The sequence below is a fragment of the Camelina sativa genome, chromosome 13 (genome assembly GCF_000633955.1).
Source record: "Camelina sativa cultivar DH55 chromosome 13, Cs, whole genome shotgun sequence".
NCBI lineage: Eukaryota > Viridiplantae > Streptophyta > Magnoliopsida > Brassicales > Brassicaceae > Camelina > Camelina sativa.
This window is the reverse complement of record NC_025697.1, coordinates 17,985,709-18,002,963: the sequence shown is the minus strand read 5'-3', so window position 1 is coordinate 18,002,963 and position 17,255 is coordinate 17,985,709. Positions and strand designations below refer to the sequence as shown.

The 17,255-nt window shown below is 38.2% G+C and overlaps 1 protein-coding gene across 1 annotated transcript; it reads left to right on the top strand.

The window, feature by feature from the left end:
- Nucleotides 15,128–16,986, top strand: LOC104737021 (UDP-glycosyltransferase 71B8-like). Its single transcript, XM_019234413.1, has 2 exons — nucleotides 15,128–15,662; nucleotides 15,889–16,986. The coding sequence occupies exons 1-2, from the start codon at nucleotides 15,186–15,188 to the stop codon at nucleotides 16,858–16,860; spliced, it is 1,449 nt and encodes a 482-aa protein (XP_019089958.1). The 5' UTR covers nucleotides 15,128–15,185; the 3' UTR covers nucleotides 16,861–16,986.

Genomic DNA, 17,255 nt, shown 5'->3' with positions numbered 1-17,255 from the left:
AAATTATGCAACAACAGAAAAGGAGTTGTTGGCGGTTGAGTTTGTTTTTGAAAAATTCTGTTCTTATCTAGTTGGATCCAAAGTCATTGTTCATACTGATCTTGCTGCTTTGAAGTATTTGATGCAAAAGAAGGATGCAAAGCCTAGACTTTTGAGATGGATTCTTTTAGTTCAAGAGTTTGAGATTGAAGCGAAGGATAAGAAGGGGATTGAGAATGGTGTTGCTGATCACTTGTCTAGGATTAGAATTGATGATGATGTGCCAATCCAAGATTGTTTGCCTGAGGAACACGTCTATTTTGTGGATACATGGTCTTCAACTGATGAAAACAAGTGTCTGTCCTCGGATGCAGGTGGTGCCGATCGATACCACCATAGCATCGGTCGACACCCATGCTTTCTAGAGACAGACTGGTCGTATGATGGAGATTTAGCTGTTGTGGCTAGCTCCAATCCACCCTGGTATGCTGATATTGCCAATTAGCTTGCTGCTGAGGTAGAACCAGAGCAATTCACTGGCTATAACAAGAAGAGGTTCTTGAGAGAGCTTAGGAGATATTATTGGGATGAACCTTATTTATTTAAGCATTTCCGTGATGGAGTTTACAGAAGATGTTTGGCAGAGACTGAGGTACCTGATGTTTTGTTTCATTGTCATGAGTCTGACTATGCAGGACATTTTGCTACATTCAAAACAGTGTCCAAGGTCCTCCAAGCAGGCTTCTGGTGGCCAACGATGTTCAAAGACGCTCATGAATATGTCTCAAGATGCGATGCTTGTCAGCGGAAAGGTCAGATTAGCAAGAGGAATGAGATGCCACAAAACTTCATTCTTGAAGTTGAAGTGTTTGATTGTTGGGGTATTGACTTTATGGGACCGTTCCCATCTTCCTACAAGAAAAATTGCATCCTAGTTGTTGTTGATTATGTCTCCAAGTGGGTTGAAGCAATTGCATGTCCAAAGAATGATTCTGCAGTGGTTCTTAAGCTGTTTAAGACCATTATCTTTCCAAGGTTTGGAGTGCCTCGAATTGTCATCAGTGATGGAGGTAAGCACTTTATCAATAAAGTGTTTGACAAGCTACTGAAAAAGTATGGAGTTCAACATACAGTGGCTACTCCATATCACCCTCAAACTAGTGGGCAAGTAGAGGTTTCCAACAGGCAGATTAAGGAGATTCTTGAGAAAACAGTTGGTGTTACAAGGAAGGATTGGGCTGCAAAGCTTGATGATGCACTATGGGCATATATGACTACATATAAAACACCACTTGACACCACACCTTTTCATCTGCTTTATGGGAAAGCATGTCATCTTCCAGTGGAGTTAGAGCACAAGGCAGCCTAGGCAGTTAAGTTAATGAATTTTGATGCCAAGACAGTTTCAGAGAGAAGGTTAGTGCAGTTGAATGAGTTGGATGAGCTGAGATTTCATGCATTTGAGAATTCAAATCTGTACAAGGAGAGAACCAAGGCATATCATGATAAGAAGATCATCTCCATGCACTTTGAGCCTAATGACCAGGTACTCCTTTACAATTCTCGCTTGAAGCTATTTCCGGGTAAACTCAGTTCCCGTTAATCTGGTCCTTTTACTGTCCATGATGCCATTGTGTTGCTGAATTCCAAAGGAGATAAGTTCACTGTTAATGGCCAAAGGGTGAAACATTATTGGGCGAAAGCAGAGATACTAGACGGACACATTGTGCGTCTGGACGAAGCACCCTCCGCCTAATCCGTTGCCAAGTCCAGCTAATGACTTAAAACAAGCGCTGAGTGGGAGGCAACCCACTTGGGAATTTTTTTATTTTCAATTTTTACGATTACTAACATATTAATTTGTGGTTTTGAGTTTTATTGTTTCAGAAAAAAAAACAAAGGAAAAAGTTTCGGATACCATTGATCAAACTTCAGCATCGATCGATACCACCTGGGTATCGGTCGGCACCATTACTGGATCGCAGGTGATCAAAGAAAGGTTTAATGGGTTTAAGCAATTTGGGTTTGCGAAAATGGGCCTGAATTTGCCACTGGGCCGGGTCCGACAGAAGTAGCATCGATCGATGCCACTTACTAGGCATCGGTCGATACCGTTAAAACCGAAGAAGGCTGAATTTATCAACAAACCATTAGATGTTTGGGGAGAGTATGAGACAATGTTGTATAATGCTTGGTTAGGAGTAGAAATTGAACCAACCAAGTTTGTTGATCCTGCTCTTCTGCGCAGACTTGGAATTTATGATGAGGTCATGAGATTGATAGATAGGATACATCTGGGGAATATTTGCACTAAGCAGTACGATTGCTCTCCGGATCTAGTCAGACGGTTTATGGCTAGTGTTAGAGTTGTTTATGCTAATGAGCAGGCACTAGAGGCACGAGATGGTTGGTTGTGTTTCTTTATTGAGGGAAAACAGTACACGATTAGGTTGCAGGAGATATGTGATGTGTTTGACTGGCCACATTTTTACGAAGGTACTGTTTTGCCTCAGACCTATTCGGATGTTGGTGTTTTGTGGTCTTATATAGGAAATGGAGTTTATGACTCTAAGAAGAGTGTTCAGACAGATGTTCGCCATTCCGCACTTCGATACGTTCTTTGGGCTTTTGGGACCACTTTTCAGTGTAAGATGGAGCCTAACAAGATGAGAGCTGCTGAGCTTTATCTATTGGGTATTGGGATTGGACGATTGATTCCGAATTTGACTGTGCGGCAGGATCCTTCAGCGCCCAACTATGGGGCTGTTTTTGCACATCACTTGGTTGATCTTCAGAGCAAGCCGTTTTTGGGTCGCGGCCGCAAGATTGAGTATGTTGGGAGACTTATCACAGCTATTCTTCAGTGGAAGAACGTTCCGACTGACGGGTACAGTATGCTGCAACAACGGGTTCTCATGGATGAGCAGTATATGAGGAGTACAACCTGTATGAAGCCAGGTTTGTTGTGGAGATTCAGGGATGAGACTGGAGAGCATCNTCCGCACTTCGATACGTTCTTTGGGCTTTTGGGACCACTTTTCAGTGTAAGATGGAGCCTAACAAGATGAGAGCTGCTGAGCTTTATCTATTGGGTATTGGGATTGGACGATTGATTCCGAATTTGACTGTGCGGCAGGATCCTTCAGCGCCCAACTATGGGGCTGTTTTTGCACATCACTTGGTTGATCTTCAGAGCAAGCCGTTTTTGGGTCGCGGCCGCAAGATTGAGTATGTTGGGAGCCTTATCACAGCTATTCTTCAGTGGAAGAACGTTCCGACTGACGGGTACAGTATGCTGCAACAACGGGTTCTCATGGATGAGCAGTATATGAGGAGTACAACCTGTATGAAGCCAGGTTTGTTGTGGAGATTCAGGGATGAGACTGGAGAGCATCTGATACGCCTTCTCCGACCAGACCTCACTACTATTGGAGATGATCCAGAGCAGTTACGTTTTCTACCGTCCGCTGCTGACCTTGTCACTGCTCCTCCTTCCCGTCGCCATCGGACTTCAAGGGCTACTGCCGCTGCTGCACCTGTTGAGGACTTAGATGGTCCTAACCCTGTTGGGGGTTTGGAGATTGGTTCTTATTCTGGTACTTCAGCATCTGATTTTCCCCCTTTTCCTGAGCCTCCACAACCTTTTGCTACTATGAGTCCTACCGCCTACCAGGAGTACCAGACATCCACCATGCGTGCCATCTGGAACGCGATTGCTCGATTGTCTCGTTGTCGTTGCCTTGGTCGTACTAGGCATCGTACTAGGCGCAGGTCACCTGGTGATTCCGTCTCTGATGACGATGATGTTTCTGCTAGCCCCTGATCATGGTTTTTTTTTATTTTTTTCCCTTTTTAGGATTGAGTCATTTTTATTCTTGCATTGAGTCAGTTTGTGTTTGAAATTTGTGTGAACTTATGAATTATCTCTCTATCATGTTGCTTTTAACTTGTGTTTATGTTTGAGTTCTTAAGAGAACTAACATCAAAAGGATTGATCCCACAACACAAGAACACAACTAACTGCAACTAAGGAGTTTTGGCCAAATTCACTGTTCGCCGAGGGTGTCGATCGACACCACTCTGGCATCGGTCGGCACCATAGGGTAACCCGAGGAAATTCATCTTTTCATTCAAATTTTTCAACACAATTTTTGTTTCTTTACCCTTCCCTTGCTTGAAAACACTGGGGACAGTGTCGTTTAAGTCTGGGGAGTTAGTACTAACTACTAACTTAGTTTTGGGTTTTTAGTGTGTCAAAACCGATTTTTGTTTTTATTGGTTCAAATTTTTCAAAATTTTGGAATTATGATCTTTAACTAATGACTACCGTTCTTTGGCTAATACTCTAATGACTCTTGACTAAGCTTGACCTCAGAACTGAAGTGTGGAAAAGACTATAAGCTGTATCAACAATCCTGAAAGCCCTTATTCAAAGGATATCTAGTTAAATTAACGTTGTCTCAACTTTTATCAGGATTTTAACCGGACTTAATCTCTTATTTTGGGGTTGGAAATCAGTGGACTAAACTTCCTTTTCAGGCCATACAAGACAGTGCAATTTTTCAAGGTATGTTTCACCTCTCTCTTCCCTTCAGTGTTTTGTGAAAAAAAAAAAGGAAGAATAAAAGATGAGATGATTTTGATCAGTTTAGAGAGGTAGGTAAATTACCTGTGACCTCAGTATTCTATTATTGAATCAAATGATCACACAAAGCTTGGAAGCGAGGGATAGGTAAATTACCAATGACCCCAATATTTGCTTACATCCTTGATTTGAAAGAGAAAAAAAACAACTCATTAGAAGTGAGAAAAGGGAGAGGAAAGGAGCTGTATGAAGAATGTCTTGGTCTGAAGAGAGTCCATATGCCACTGATCGATACACCAAGGTAAGAACTCATCTGTATTTGCTTTAATTTATGTAATGAGATGACAATGGTGAGACTAGAGATTCTAGAGGATTATGGGATTTAAGTAAGGAATGTTCTTGAGAGTTAAGGCGATGAAGAGTGCGAAGATCAGTTGTCTGCAGTTGAGGGAGTTCCTATGTTTTCAAACCTCTTCCACAGGTCTAAGTTTCTGTTTTGCTTGAGGGCAAGCAAAGGCTAAGTCTGGGGGAGTTGATATATCATGGTTTTTACGGTTTTTAACCTTGATACAAGTGTGCTTTTTGAGTCTTTTCATTTGTTTCTAGGATTGTTTTTAAGTCTTTACAGGTTATTTAGGAATTTGGCACGGAAGGAGCAAAGTGGAGCTATTTGGATGACTTTGGAGCATTTTACAGAAGGAAAAGAACTTGGACTCGGATCAGAGTAACAGTGTCGACCGGCACCGAAGGAGCATCGGTCGACACTTATGTTTATCCGACGAGAGAAAGAAGAAATTGGAAGTTTTACAATTTTACCCAAAGTTTTCCTAAATTGCAACACAAGTCCGTGACGTGTTTTAGGACATATAAATAGTGTTTTAAGAAAACCCGAAAGTTATTTTCTAGCAATTTTTTGAGAGAGAGATATTGAGAGCTTTTGGGAGAGAAAGAGATCAGAACCGCTTTGTAGAGAAGAATTCTTGAACTCCCTTCTTATTTTTTAATATCTATTGCTTATTATTCAGTATGATGTCTTGTTTTTCATTAAATATGTCTGACTAGTTTGCTTGTTAGGTTTAGGGTTTTTCACAGGGTTTTTATGATTTATTAGATCTGTGATTTTTAGGGTTCTTAATCTTTTATGATCTTCATCTTTGGTTGTTCTTCACAATAGTTCTTGATTGATCACCTAGAATTATTATCTTAGGGAAATTAATTGATATGAGAATATAATTGTTTTCCTGATTAAAACCATTGATGAACAAAATTACTTTTTACAAAAAGATTTGGATTAGTGATTTTGTGAACTTATCTAAACCTGTTTTTAAAGCTGATTTTTAACTTAGAATTTTACAAAGAGATTTGGATTTTCTGGTTTTAAATTTAGATAATAATTGCAGTGAGAACTGAATTATTTTACCAAAAAGTTTAGAGTTCTAGATCTGATTTTTATTGCATTAACCCTAATTAATCTATTGAATTAATACTTCATAATTACCTGAGAAATTTCCTAGGCTTAATCTTTTGATTTCCTGATTTCACAACACCTTGATTTAATATTTTGCATTGTCTTCTTTTGTTTTTAATGCAATTTAATCTGTTTAGCGTAATATCAAAAACTCTATAATTTATTGTGTTTGATCTTGAGTCTCTGTGGATTCGACCCCTAAGTACTACATTGATCTCTTGTTTGAGAGAGTAGCTCTAGGGTTAATTTGAGCATATCAAAAGACTTGACTCGATCAACCTACACTTCTTCCCTCGACAATAAAGACGACTAAAGTAAGACAAGGGTTACTTGGATACTCTAGACTCTTTACTCTTACGCAACAACAAAGACGACTAGAGTACAACAAGGGTTACTTGAGTACTCCAGACTCTTTTTACCTACAACGACAAAGACGACTAGAATAGTACAAGGGTTACTTGAGTAGTCTAGACTCTTTTCACCTACAACGACAAAGACGACTAGAATACTACAAGGGTTACTTGAGTACTCTAGACTCTTTTCGCCTAAGCCCTCGATAATCTGTTCCGTTACACAACACTTCCCATGCTGAAACCACAAAGGCAACCCAGCATGAGCCCCCACAAGCTACTACGTCTAGTAGCGGTCATTCTAGTGGCCAACTAGACATGACTTTTCCCCGTGCGAGTGGTCATCGGGAACTCCACGCGAGACAACCAACTATTCTTGGAACAGAAGATCGGCAATTCTATCCTAGCTACGACTCGAGAAAAATAACGAATATAATTCAAGAGACTAGCTAAGACAAGTACTACAACTCAAAGGGTTAGCAACACACTAAGAGATTAGTACTACCACAACAGCAAATTCAAGCAAGATATCAAACAAACAAGCAAGAAAATCAAGCAACAATCAACAGGCAACAAGAAATAAAATTCAAGGATCCTAGATTGTTCTACATGCATGCAACTAATTTATCCGATTTTCAAGCAAGAATTTATTGCAAATAAAAATCCATTAGTTCTACCCAACATGCAAGTCTGTGGTCCAAATGTTAAGCAATCCATATTGCTAAAAAATGCATCAATTTCATCAAGAAAATATGCAGTTCAATTCCCCAATTCTCATCATGCATGGTGATTCCTAGCATAAATTCTATGTGCTTTTAAACAAGAATCTAGCATGAATCCTACCATATTACGCATGCGACATATTAAACTGATTCCAACATGAACCTAGTCTAAATGCAACACACAATGGGTATGTGCATGGGTCCTAAGAACCATGCAGCACCCCACCCAACCTACCACAGAACTCATTACACTACATGACTCACAGCAGTTAGCAGATCGATGTCAGACATCACAGCACCGCGGATCATACGACTCTCCTCCTTCGCGCCTAACAGCGTCAAACTCCACTTGGACAGCTTCTCTCTTCTCTTCGACAGCACCTCCCTTGCTTCGAGAGTGTCTCACTCTACTTCGAGAGAGAGTAAGACTTAGAGAACTTTGAGTGATTTTCTTTTTATGAGCTAAGTGATGAAATGAGAAGGAATGGTCTTCCTTTTATAGTGAAATGGGCGGTGCAACTCGCCAATGGATGGCGTGCACTTGCTCGATCCTCCTCCTCTCTCTTCTTTGGCTAACACTTGGCGCCTAAGCTTCCAAAGATTCTTCTCCTTCTCCCTTGGCAAAAACGAAGAGAATAAAATCTCTTTTGTCTCCCACTTGGTGCAACTTCATTGGCCAACACTTAGGAAAGACACAATGATTGAACATCAGTTTTGCATGAATCCCTATTGGCTGATTTGCAAAATAGGAATCTTTCTTGCGCTGCCGACAATTTCCGCAAAATCCAGGATTCTGTCGGGTTTGTCTGTCGATCGTCTGGCTCGTCCGCAAAACTCGGTCCTCAACCGCAACGCTTCGGCCATTCTGCACTTCTTTGGTACGTACCGTACCGCAACTCCAATGTCCGTACTGCAACTTCCTGACAGTACCGAAACTTCCTAACAGTACCGAAACTTCCTGACAGTACCGCAACTTACCGGTCTTCACTGGTGGTACTCGTCCTTTACCGTGTCCACTCGGCTTACGACCGTACTTCCCGGTCCGTACCGCCTTTGTTCATGTACACCCGACCTGTGTGCACCATCTCCATATGCGTACGTCCTATGTGTCTGTACCGTGTCCGACCTTGTACGTTCGTTCGTACCGCCTCTGATCATGTACGTCAGTCCGTACCGTCCCTGTCCGTGTACGTCTGTCTTGACCGTACCATGACCTTTTTCGTGGTTTTTGACTCGGCCATTGTTCTTCTTCGACACCTTTTTAGGCTTGGCCTTTAACCTCCGATCATTGGCCATTTTTTCGACACATTGATTTTTCTTCGGACTTCCTTCGGTCGTTTTTCCTTATTTCCTCTTCCTCTTCTGTCTGAGTCTTTTCCGGGTTGATTCTCCGGACTTTGTTTTAGAATTTCTGCCCTTAATGAGGGTCACTACAATGTCGCCTCGTTAGAGGAAAGGTTTCTCAAGCAGAAGTCAAAATTATATTAGCTGCAGGTTGGAGACAAGAATAACAAAGCTTTTCATAGAGCTGTTGGCACTAGAAAAGCGGTGAATACTATCAATGAGGTTAATTGCCCAAATGGCAATGTTGCTAAGGGTGAGGATATTAATTTGGAGGTTGAGCGATACTTTAAGGAGTTTTACAATTCCTTCCCACTGACTTTGAAGGGGCTGAGGTTGCAATGCTCCAAGATTTGTTGCCATTTCGATGCTCTTCGGTTGAACAAGCTCGACTTATACAGCCTGTTACTGCTGAGGAGATTAAGAATGTTCTCTTTGCTATGCCAAATGACAAGTCTTCTGGTCCGAATGGCTTTAATTCTGAGTTCTATAAGGCGACATGGGATATACTTGGCCAAGAGTTTACTCTTGCAGTTCAATCTTTCTTTGTTAAAGGTTTTCTGCCTAAAGGGATTAACGACACTATATTAGCGCTTATCCCAAAAAATTGGATGCTATGGAGATGAAGGATGATAGGCCAATTTCCTGTTGCAATGTTCTATATAAGGTCATCTCAAAAATTCTTGCAAATAGGCTGAAGGTGGTGTTGCCTAGTTTCATTGCAGGGAACCAATCGGCCTTTGTCAAGGATCGGTTGCTGATTGAAAATGTGTTGCTTTCTACAGAATTGGTCAAGAACTATCATAAGGAGACAATCTCGGAGCATTGTGCGATTAAGATTGATATATCGAAAGCTTTTGATTCGGTCCAATGGCCCTTCCTCTTGAATGTTCTCTTGGCACTGCAGCTACCAGCAGATTTTATCCATTGGATCAGATTATGTGTTACAACCGCTTCTTTCTCTGTCCAAGTAAATGGAGAGCTTGCAGGATATTTTCATAGTTCTAGGGAGTTACGGCAAGGCTGTTCTCTGTCCCCCTATTTGTTCGTCATCTGTATGGATGTCCTGTCTAAGCTTCTAGATAACGCTATAGGTGCCGGTCAGTTTGCTGATGATTTGAAGGTCCTATCTGATGGTAAACCAAGCTCCATTGAAGGTATTGTATCCGTTTTTGATCAATTTGCCAAGATCTCAGGCCTTAAAATAAGTATGGAGAAATCAACGGTATATCTTGCTGGATTTGCGGATCAAGCACGTCAACAAATATCACATCAGTTCGATTTTGTGGTTGGGGAGCTCCCTGTTCGATATTTAGGTTTGCCATTGGTGACTAAATGTCTTACATCCGCTGACTACACCCCTTTGCTTGAGCAAATAAGGAAGTGTATCGGATCTTGGACGTCACGCTTCCTTTCTTTTTGCAGGGTCGTTACAATCTCGTCAGCTCTGTTCTGTGGAGCATTTGCAACTTCTGGATAGGTGCTTTCCGGCTTCCCCGTGCTTGCATTCGAGAAGTGGAGCAGATTTGCTCTGCTTTCTTGTGGTCGGGAGCTGATATCAATCCAAAAAAGGCTAAAATGCAATGGGAAAAAGTTTGTAAACCATGCCGGGAGGGAGGGCTTGGTCTACGTAGCTTGCGAGAGTTGGTCTGGCGGATACTCTCTCATGGTCGTTCCCTCTGGGTTCAATGGGTTAAACGTTATTTGTTGTGGGGAAGGTCGTTGTGGGTGGTTCAGGAGAATACGAGATCAGACTCTTGTAATTGGCAGAAGATCTTAAAATACAGAGCTGTAGCCCAACAGTTTTGTAAGGTGGAGGTGGGAAATGGTATGCAGACCTCTTTTTGGTATGATAATTGGTCCTCTTTAGGCAGGTTGGTGGATGTGACTGGGTCTCAAGGGGTCACTGATCTGGGGATAAGTCGAACAATGTCTGTGGCAGAGGCCTGGTCGACTAGGCGACGACGGACACCTCGTATCCCACATCTCCTCTCGATTGTGGATACACTACGGTTGTAGTTTCAACAGAGAACAGAGCTCATGATAAACTGGCCACAAGGGATCGAATGCTAAAGTGGAACATTGGGGCTACTGGGACATGTGTCTTATGTCAGCAAAGTGTCGAAGTGTGGGCTGCGACAGCAAAGGGGGTTTTCCGAACCGAGTACTCTACTGACTGGCACCAGCTTCTGAATTTTTTATCAGACACATGCCTTGATCGCCTTGGAAGCTTTTTAACACATTACACTTTTCAACTTACAGTGTACACCATATGGAGAGAACGCAACGGACGTCGACATGGCAACATGCCAACACGTCAGGACAATTGATCAAATGGATTGATCGCCAGGTGAGGGATCACATCCTGTCCATTCAGCGAACGGGGGATAGGAGGTTCGACAATAGCCTTCAGGTTTGATTCCAAACTAGACCTTGATTTTGTTTTCTAGCTAAATTTGTAATCCTTTCTAGCTTAAACACTCAAACACTAACTGCAATTGTTGTAACAAAGCTATTTTTTCTTTGAATATAATTTAACATTAAATTCAAAAAAAAAAAAAAAAATAGGTGGATTTTGAAGATATCTTGGTGATTTATCTGTTTTCCATTAATCAAACAAGAAATCATCATTAAAAATATTAGAAAATAAAACAAGAAATCATATAACGTGTATAATCCTATTTTCTGAAGTAGTTATCATTGTCGGTGAAGATTACAGTTACATCTTCGTTGTGAAATATTCATAATATCTCTACTATTATTTGTAAAGTTGTTTAACTAATAAACCTTTGTTTTGTAAGAAATTACAAGGGTATGTCATTGGAGTTATGACCAAATATTCCAATTAAAAAAGGGTATATATCTATTTTTCTTTTCAGAAACCGTAATCAATTTCATATTTTCTAAATATTTTTATTCCAGAAATTTTAGGAAACAATAACAAACTATTTAATTCCCAAAGACTAATTTAGATTACATACAAGGATAAAACCGTGAGCATTTAAGGTTTAAATGGAAAGAATATCGGCATATCTATATTTTCCCTTTCAGAAACCATAATCAATTTAATATTTTCTAAATTTTATTATTATAGGAATTTTAGGAAACAATAACAAACTATTTAATTCCCTATAAATATAATACTATACACATCCGATTACTTCATATTTTTTGTTTGTTCTCAATTATGATGGTTGTTTTCTCTTTTTTTTTTCTTAATCCATATAGTTCTAAATTTCTTGCTATGTGTGTTTCTTCTTTTTACAATCAGCTCTGTTTAAAGTTTTAGTTAACGTTTCGTTCCACCAAATATATGGAAGTTGATTTCTTTTTATCTAGATCGATGGAATCATCTTCCAATCACATGGTAAGCGTTCACTCATAACAGATTTATAAAGTTAGTGTATATATTTTAGAAAATGACTGCGTGTTGTGAAATGTTCAATTTCTTTGTTATATTATTGAACCAATCGATATTGTAACCAACTAACCACTTTGTTAATATTGGACTCTTTTATATACTCTACTTCCACAAACGGTATATATTTAAAAGATATTATACATTAATTTAATGTTTTTCTATTATTTCTTTATTTTTTAAAAAAAGACGAAAAATTTAAACTGTAATATAAATCTTCATATTAGATATACCAAACTTTAAGCTGGATTTTTAACGCAAATTATTTGATTGCATGTCCTATAATTATGGTGTTAATTGGTATAAAATTCTATCATATATATTATAGGAGGAATAAATTTACTATATTACTGGAAGTATAAATTACTAAATTTTGTTCTATTTAAAATATACTAAAATATACTTACTTACCCTTACTTACTAGACTGATACTTACTAAACTTTGATATATTTAAAATATATTATTTTTTAATTACTTACCCTACTAAATTTCAAAATTATAATCTTGCAGTTTCCTAATTCTCAAAAAATTTAAGTTAAATCGAATTCATTTTTTAAAATTTGGTAACAAACTTTTTTAAAAATCAAGGATATTTTTAAAATTAATTATTTAATACTAATATATTCTTTTTTATCATCAATCTCACTTTTTAATCAAGTTCAATTTTTGAATTCGATTTTTGATTTGAACTAATCTGATAATCAAATATCTTCGAATATAGACTAATAGTTAATATAGAAAGCTGATACTTAGCAAATCCAAATTATTAACTTTAATAATATATAATTTATTATATTCAAAGATTTCTCCACAAGTTTAGCAATACATAAAGTAGAAATTAAATGTATTTGATTCAATAATAAATGGTACCACCATTAGCGGCTATATTAACGAAACTATTCCTTGAACTTAGTTAACAAAATCCAAAATCTCTGCATAAAAAAAAAAGAAGGAACAAAATAATTTCATCGTAAATGTTGTGCATCTTTAGCGGCTATCAACTAATAAATTCCTTTAAAAAAATTACCAAAATCGCATTGAAACTAATTTGGAAATACATAATTGATTCATTACATGGTCTAAATATTTTAAATAAGTCATTTTCGACACTTCCTATACTTAAGTTTTACTTTATGGCATATTCTTTACTTATACCGTACCTAAACATTCAAAATTAAAACATAAATTTTTACCAAAATCGAATCAAAAGACGGACTGAAATTTTTAATTATAAGATTTTTTAAATATACTCTTAATTTAATCGGAATTATATTAATGTTTATGCACATAATTTCATATCAGAAAATGGAAATTAAATTTTAATTAAAAGTCCAATCTATTTATGGTATTACGATAAGAAGTAGTGGACATGAGACATAAATGGGTTTTTCGTATAATAGAAAACATTTTACTTTAACATTTTTCAAGAAGAGGTTGACTATGTGACATATGAACTATCTTGAGAAAGGTATTTTTGAGAATTTTGGGTATTTTTAAAAATATTTTGAGAGTTTTTGGGAATTATAATTTATACTATATAAATTAAACATTCAAATGGAGAATACATGTATTTTGTCTAAATTTCTTAGCCAAAATTTATCAATAACATTATTACATTAGTAATTATTTAAAAGAGAATGGTTCAAAGACATAAAATTTCTAGCCAAATGGATCGGGACAAGACAAGATGGGATGGGATTGGATGAGATTTAACACCCCGTAAAAAATTTATTTTGACATTTTCAACAAACATGGGCTGTGTTTGATTATTATTGACAGATTACAAAAAAAAATTGTATATTTTCTAGCTAATGAAGATGATGATCATTTTATTTTTGGTACAGGTTGTAATATTCTACTTAAACACTAAAATAATGACAAAACACCGTAAAAGAGTGACCAACTAATTTTTATGGAAAAATACTATTATTATACAGTTAAAATTTTACGACCTAAAAAGGTGTATTATTTGATTAAATATATGTTTTACCAGTGTATTTTTGAAGTAATTTAATTTACTAATTAAGTATATATACTTTAAATAAATAATAATTAAATTTTGAGAAAAGTTGATGAGACAAGATGAGACAAGATGAGAGAAGATGAGATAGGACAAGAGGAGATGTGATAGAACTTGAGGGGATGGGATGGGACTGTGATGTGTTTCTCATACCAAAGTAATCACGTCTAGGTTTATTTTATTTTTAACATTAAAATAACACACATGTACTATATCACCTAGGTTAATATAATTCTTAGTCATTTTAGGAATTTATATAAAAATATTTTGCTCCATGCATGATGTATGTGTTGACTATATATTTCTATGTTTAAGACATTTTCACAAAAATTTTGTTTGGTGATCATTATATATATATATATATATATATACAATTACAAAGAACACTGGAGACTAGACTGATGGAAACCACAAGAGTCGTTGCCGAAAAGTGTTTTTGAATAGAGAGATGGCAAGTGGTACATGAGGATGAAAGAGAAATGAACCTAACCACATCATGATGTAATTGTGAACCAATTCAAGCTTTTTCGTTCTTATTCCTCTTGTCTAGAGTCACTTATTTTTCTACTTATTAATATTACTAGGTCTCAGCAAATAGATTCATAGTATATATAGTCTTGTAATAAGCATCAAATGGTATTAATCTTGAGGGTTGCGCCTATCCGCTTCCCATGTAATTTGATCTTGATGTTCATTTGCAATTTAAGCTTCCCTTTTCATTTCTTCATTTTTATTGCACTAAACAAAGCTCCCATAAACCCCATTTGAGCATGAATCTATATCTTTTCTTGGAACTGTACTACTCACACCTAGAAAATATATGATCTCTTTCTAGTTTAAATTAACTATATTGTTGGCAACATTATATTTATATGAAAAACTGATGTCAGTGAAAGTGATTGAAGACCCGAAACTTGTAAGCCACGTTCCGAGTTTGATTCGTTTTTGTGGTGGAGCGGCTTTTTCTCGGTCTCGTATTAACAGAGAATATCATCACTTCACAAAATATTAGTATATGGTCACAACAATAATATACATTATTACTATGATTCTCTACTTAGTTTGCATGTTTTATACGTGTATACCCTGTGATTAGAGTTTGAGATTAACACATCAAACTGTTCGTTAATTTATTTTTATTATATCGACAACTAATTGGAGGAAACTTCGGAACAAGTAAAATATTATTTTATTCTTCTTATCATTCCTATAAACAGAGCTAACGAAAGAAGCTTATAAGACAACTTCCCATCGGCTTTTATCGCTTACGATTGAATCAAAAGCAACAAAAGAAATACAAAATGAAATTTGAGCTTATCTTCGTACCGTATCCTGTTATAGGTCATCTCAGATCAACTGTGGAGATGGCGAAGCTACTAGTGGAGCGAGAAACTCGCCTCTCTATCTCCGTTATCATCCTTCCTCTTCTTTCAGTTGACGATATCAGTACTTCCGCTTATATCTCAGCCCTCGTCGCCGCATCCAACGACCGCCTTCACTACGAAGTGATCTCCTGCGAAGATCAAACAACCACTGAGTTACATGTCGAGAACCACATCCCGAGGGTGAAACGTGCCGTTGCAAAACTCGTCGATGGCTATTCAAGGCTACCGGACTTGCCTAGGCTCGCTGGTTTAGTCGTGGACATGTTCTGTACCTCGGTGATAGACGTGGCTAACGAGTTTGGTGTTCCGTGTTACTTGTTTTACACCTCGAACGTTGGGGTTCTCGCACTTGGACTTCACGTCCAGATGTTGTACGATAAAAAGGAATACAATGCCACCGAAACTGATTTTGAAGACTCGGAAGCCTTGTTGGACGTTCCGACACTACAAAAAAATGGGCATGTTGCATCAGTTATTTTGTATCAAATAAATAAATGATTCAAATTTGAATTACTTTTTATGAATGATACAAAAAAATAAAATTTAACANTTGTTTTACACCTCGAACGTTGGGGTTCTCGCACTTGGACTTCACGTCCAGATGTTGTACGATAAAAAGGAATACAATGCCACCGAAACTGATTTTGAAGACTCGGAAGCCTTGTTGGACGTTCCGAGTTTGTCTCGTCCTTATCCTGTGAAGTGTCTTCCTTACGGTTTGGGAACGAAAGAGTGGCTTCCTATGTTTGTAAACCAAGCGAGAAGGTTCCGGGAGATGAAAGGCTTTTTGGTAAACACTTTTGCTGAGCTTGAACCTTATGCGTTGGAGTCTCTCCTCTCGAGTGGTGATACTCCTCGTGCTTACACAGTGGGACCAATATTGCATCTCGAGAACCATGTTGGCAGTTCCAAAGAAGAGAAAAGTTCGGAGATCTTACGGTGGCTTGACGAGCAACCACCTAGGTCGGTAGTGTTCCTCTGTTTCGGAAGCATAGGAGGCTTTCGTGAGGAACAAGCAAGAGAAAGCGATATCGCCCTTGAGCGAAGTGGTCACCGTTTCTTGTGGTCTCTCCGCCGTGCATCTCCCGTTATAGAAAAGGAACTTCCCGGAGAATTCAAGAATCTTGAAGAGATTCTCCCGGAAGGATTCTTTGACCGGACAAAGGATATAGGAAAGGTGATTGGATGGGCGCCGCAGGTGGCCGTGCTAGCTAAGCCGGCGATCGGAGGTTTTGTTACTCACGGCGGGTGGAACTCGATCCTCGAGAGTCTTTGGTTCGGTGTTCCGATGGCACCATGGCCGTTATACGCAGAGCAAAAATTCAATGCTTTCATGATGGTCGAGGAGCTTGGTTTGGCGGTGAGGATAAGAAAGTCTTGGCGAGGCGATCAGTTAGTGGGAGCTGCGACGGTCCTGGTGACGGCAGAGGAGATAGAGAGAGGAATCAGATGTCTGATGGAGCAGGATAGTGACGTGAGGAAGAGAGTGATGGAGATGAGTGAGAAGTGTCACGTGGCGTTATCGGATGGTGGATCGTCTCAATCTGCTTTGAAATTATTTATCCAAGACGTTACGAAGAATGTTGTTTAATTAAAGTTGAAACTAGCTAATAAACCGGAGCATGCAACGCTCTTGGGAATGGCAATGTGGCATGTCTCTTACGTGTGTTGCATTTATTTTAATGATCATGAGAAAATAATACCAAATCTTTCAATATTGAAGCGGACATGACCGCCATAAAACATAGCACATCTTTCCAAGCTAATTTATCGTCCAAAACCTGAGCAATTATATCATTCGTCTCGATCTCTAAACCTTAAAAAAATATTTTTATTTATGGTCTTCCAGATTGCCCATAAAAATCATGGTAATTGAAGAAGTTGATCAGGATCAGAGACATCCCTCCAGAAAACAAAATCCAAATTTGAGTACATCGACTCATATGGAAAACCCTCTGATGAAACCGGAGTTAGAAATAAATCATA

Coding starts and splice junctions, on each gene's coding strand:
- LOC104737021 (XM_019234413.1), top strand. CDS start 15,186: ATGAAATTTGAGCTTATCTTCGTACCGTATCCTGTTATAGGTCATCTC. Junction 15,663..15,888: donor ACGATAAAAAGGAATACAAT/GCCACCGAAACT, acceptor TACGATAAAAAG/GAATACAATGCCACCGAAAC.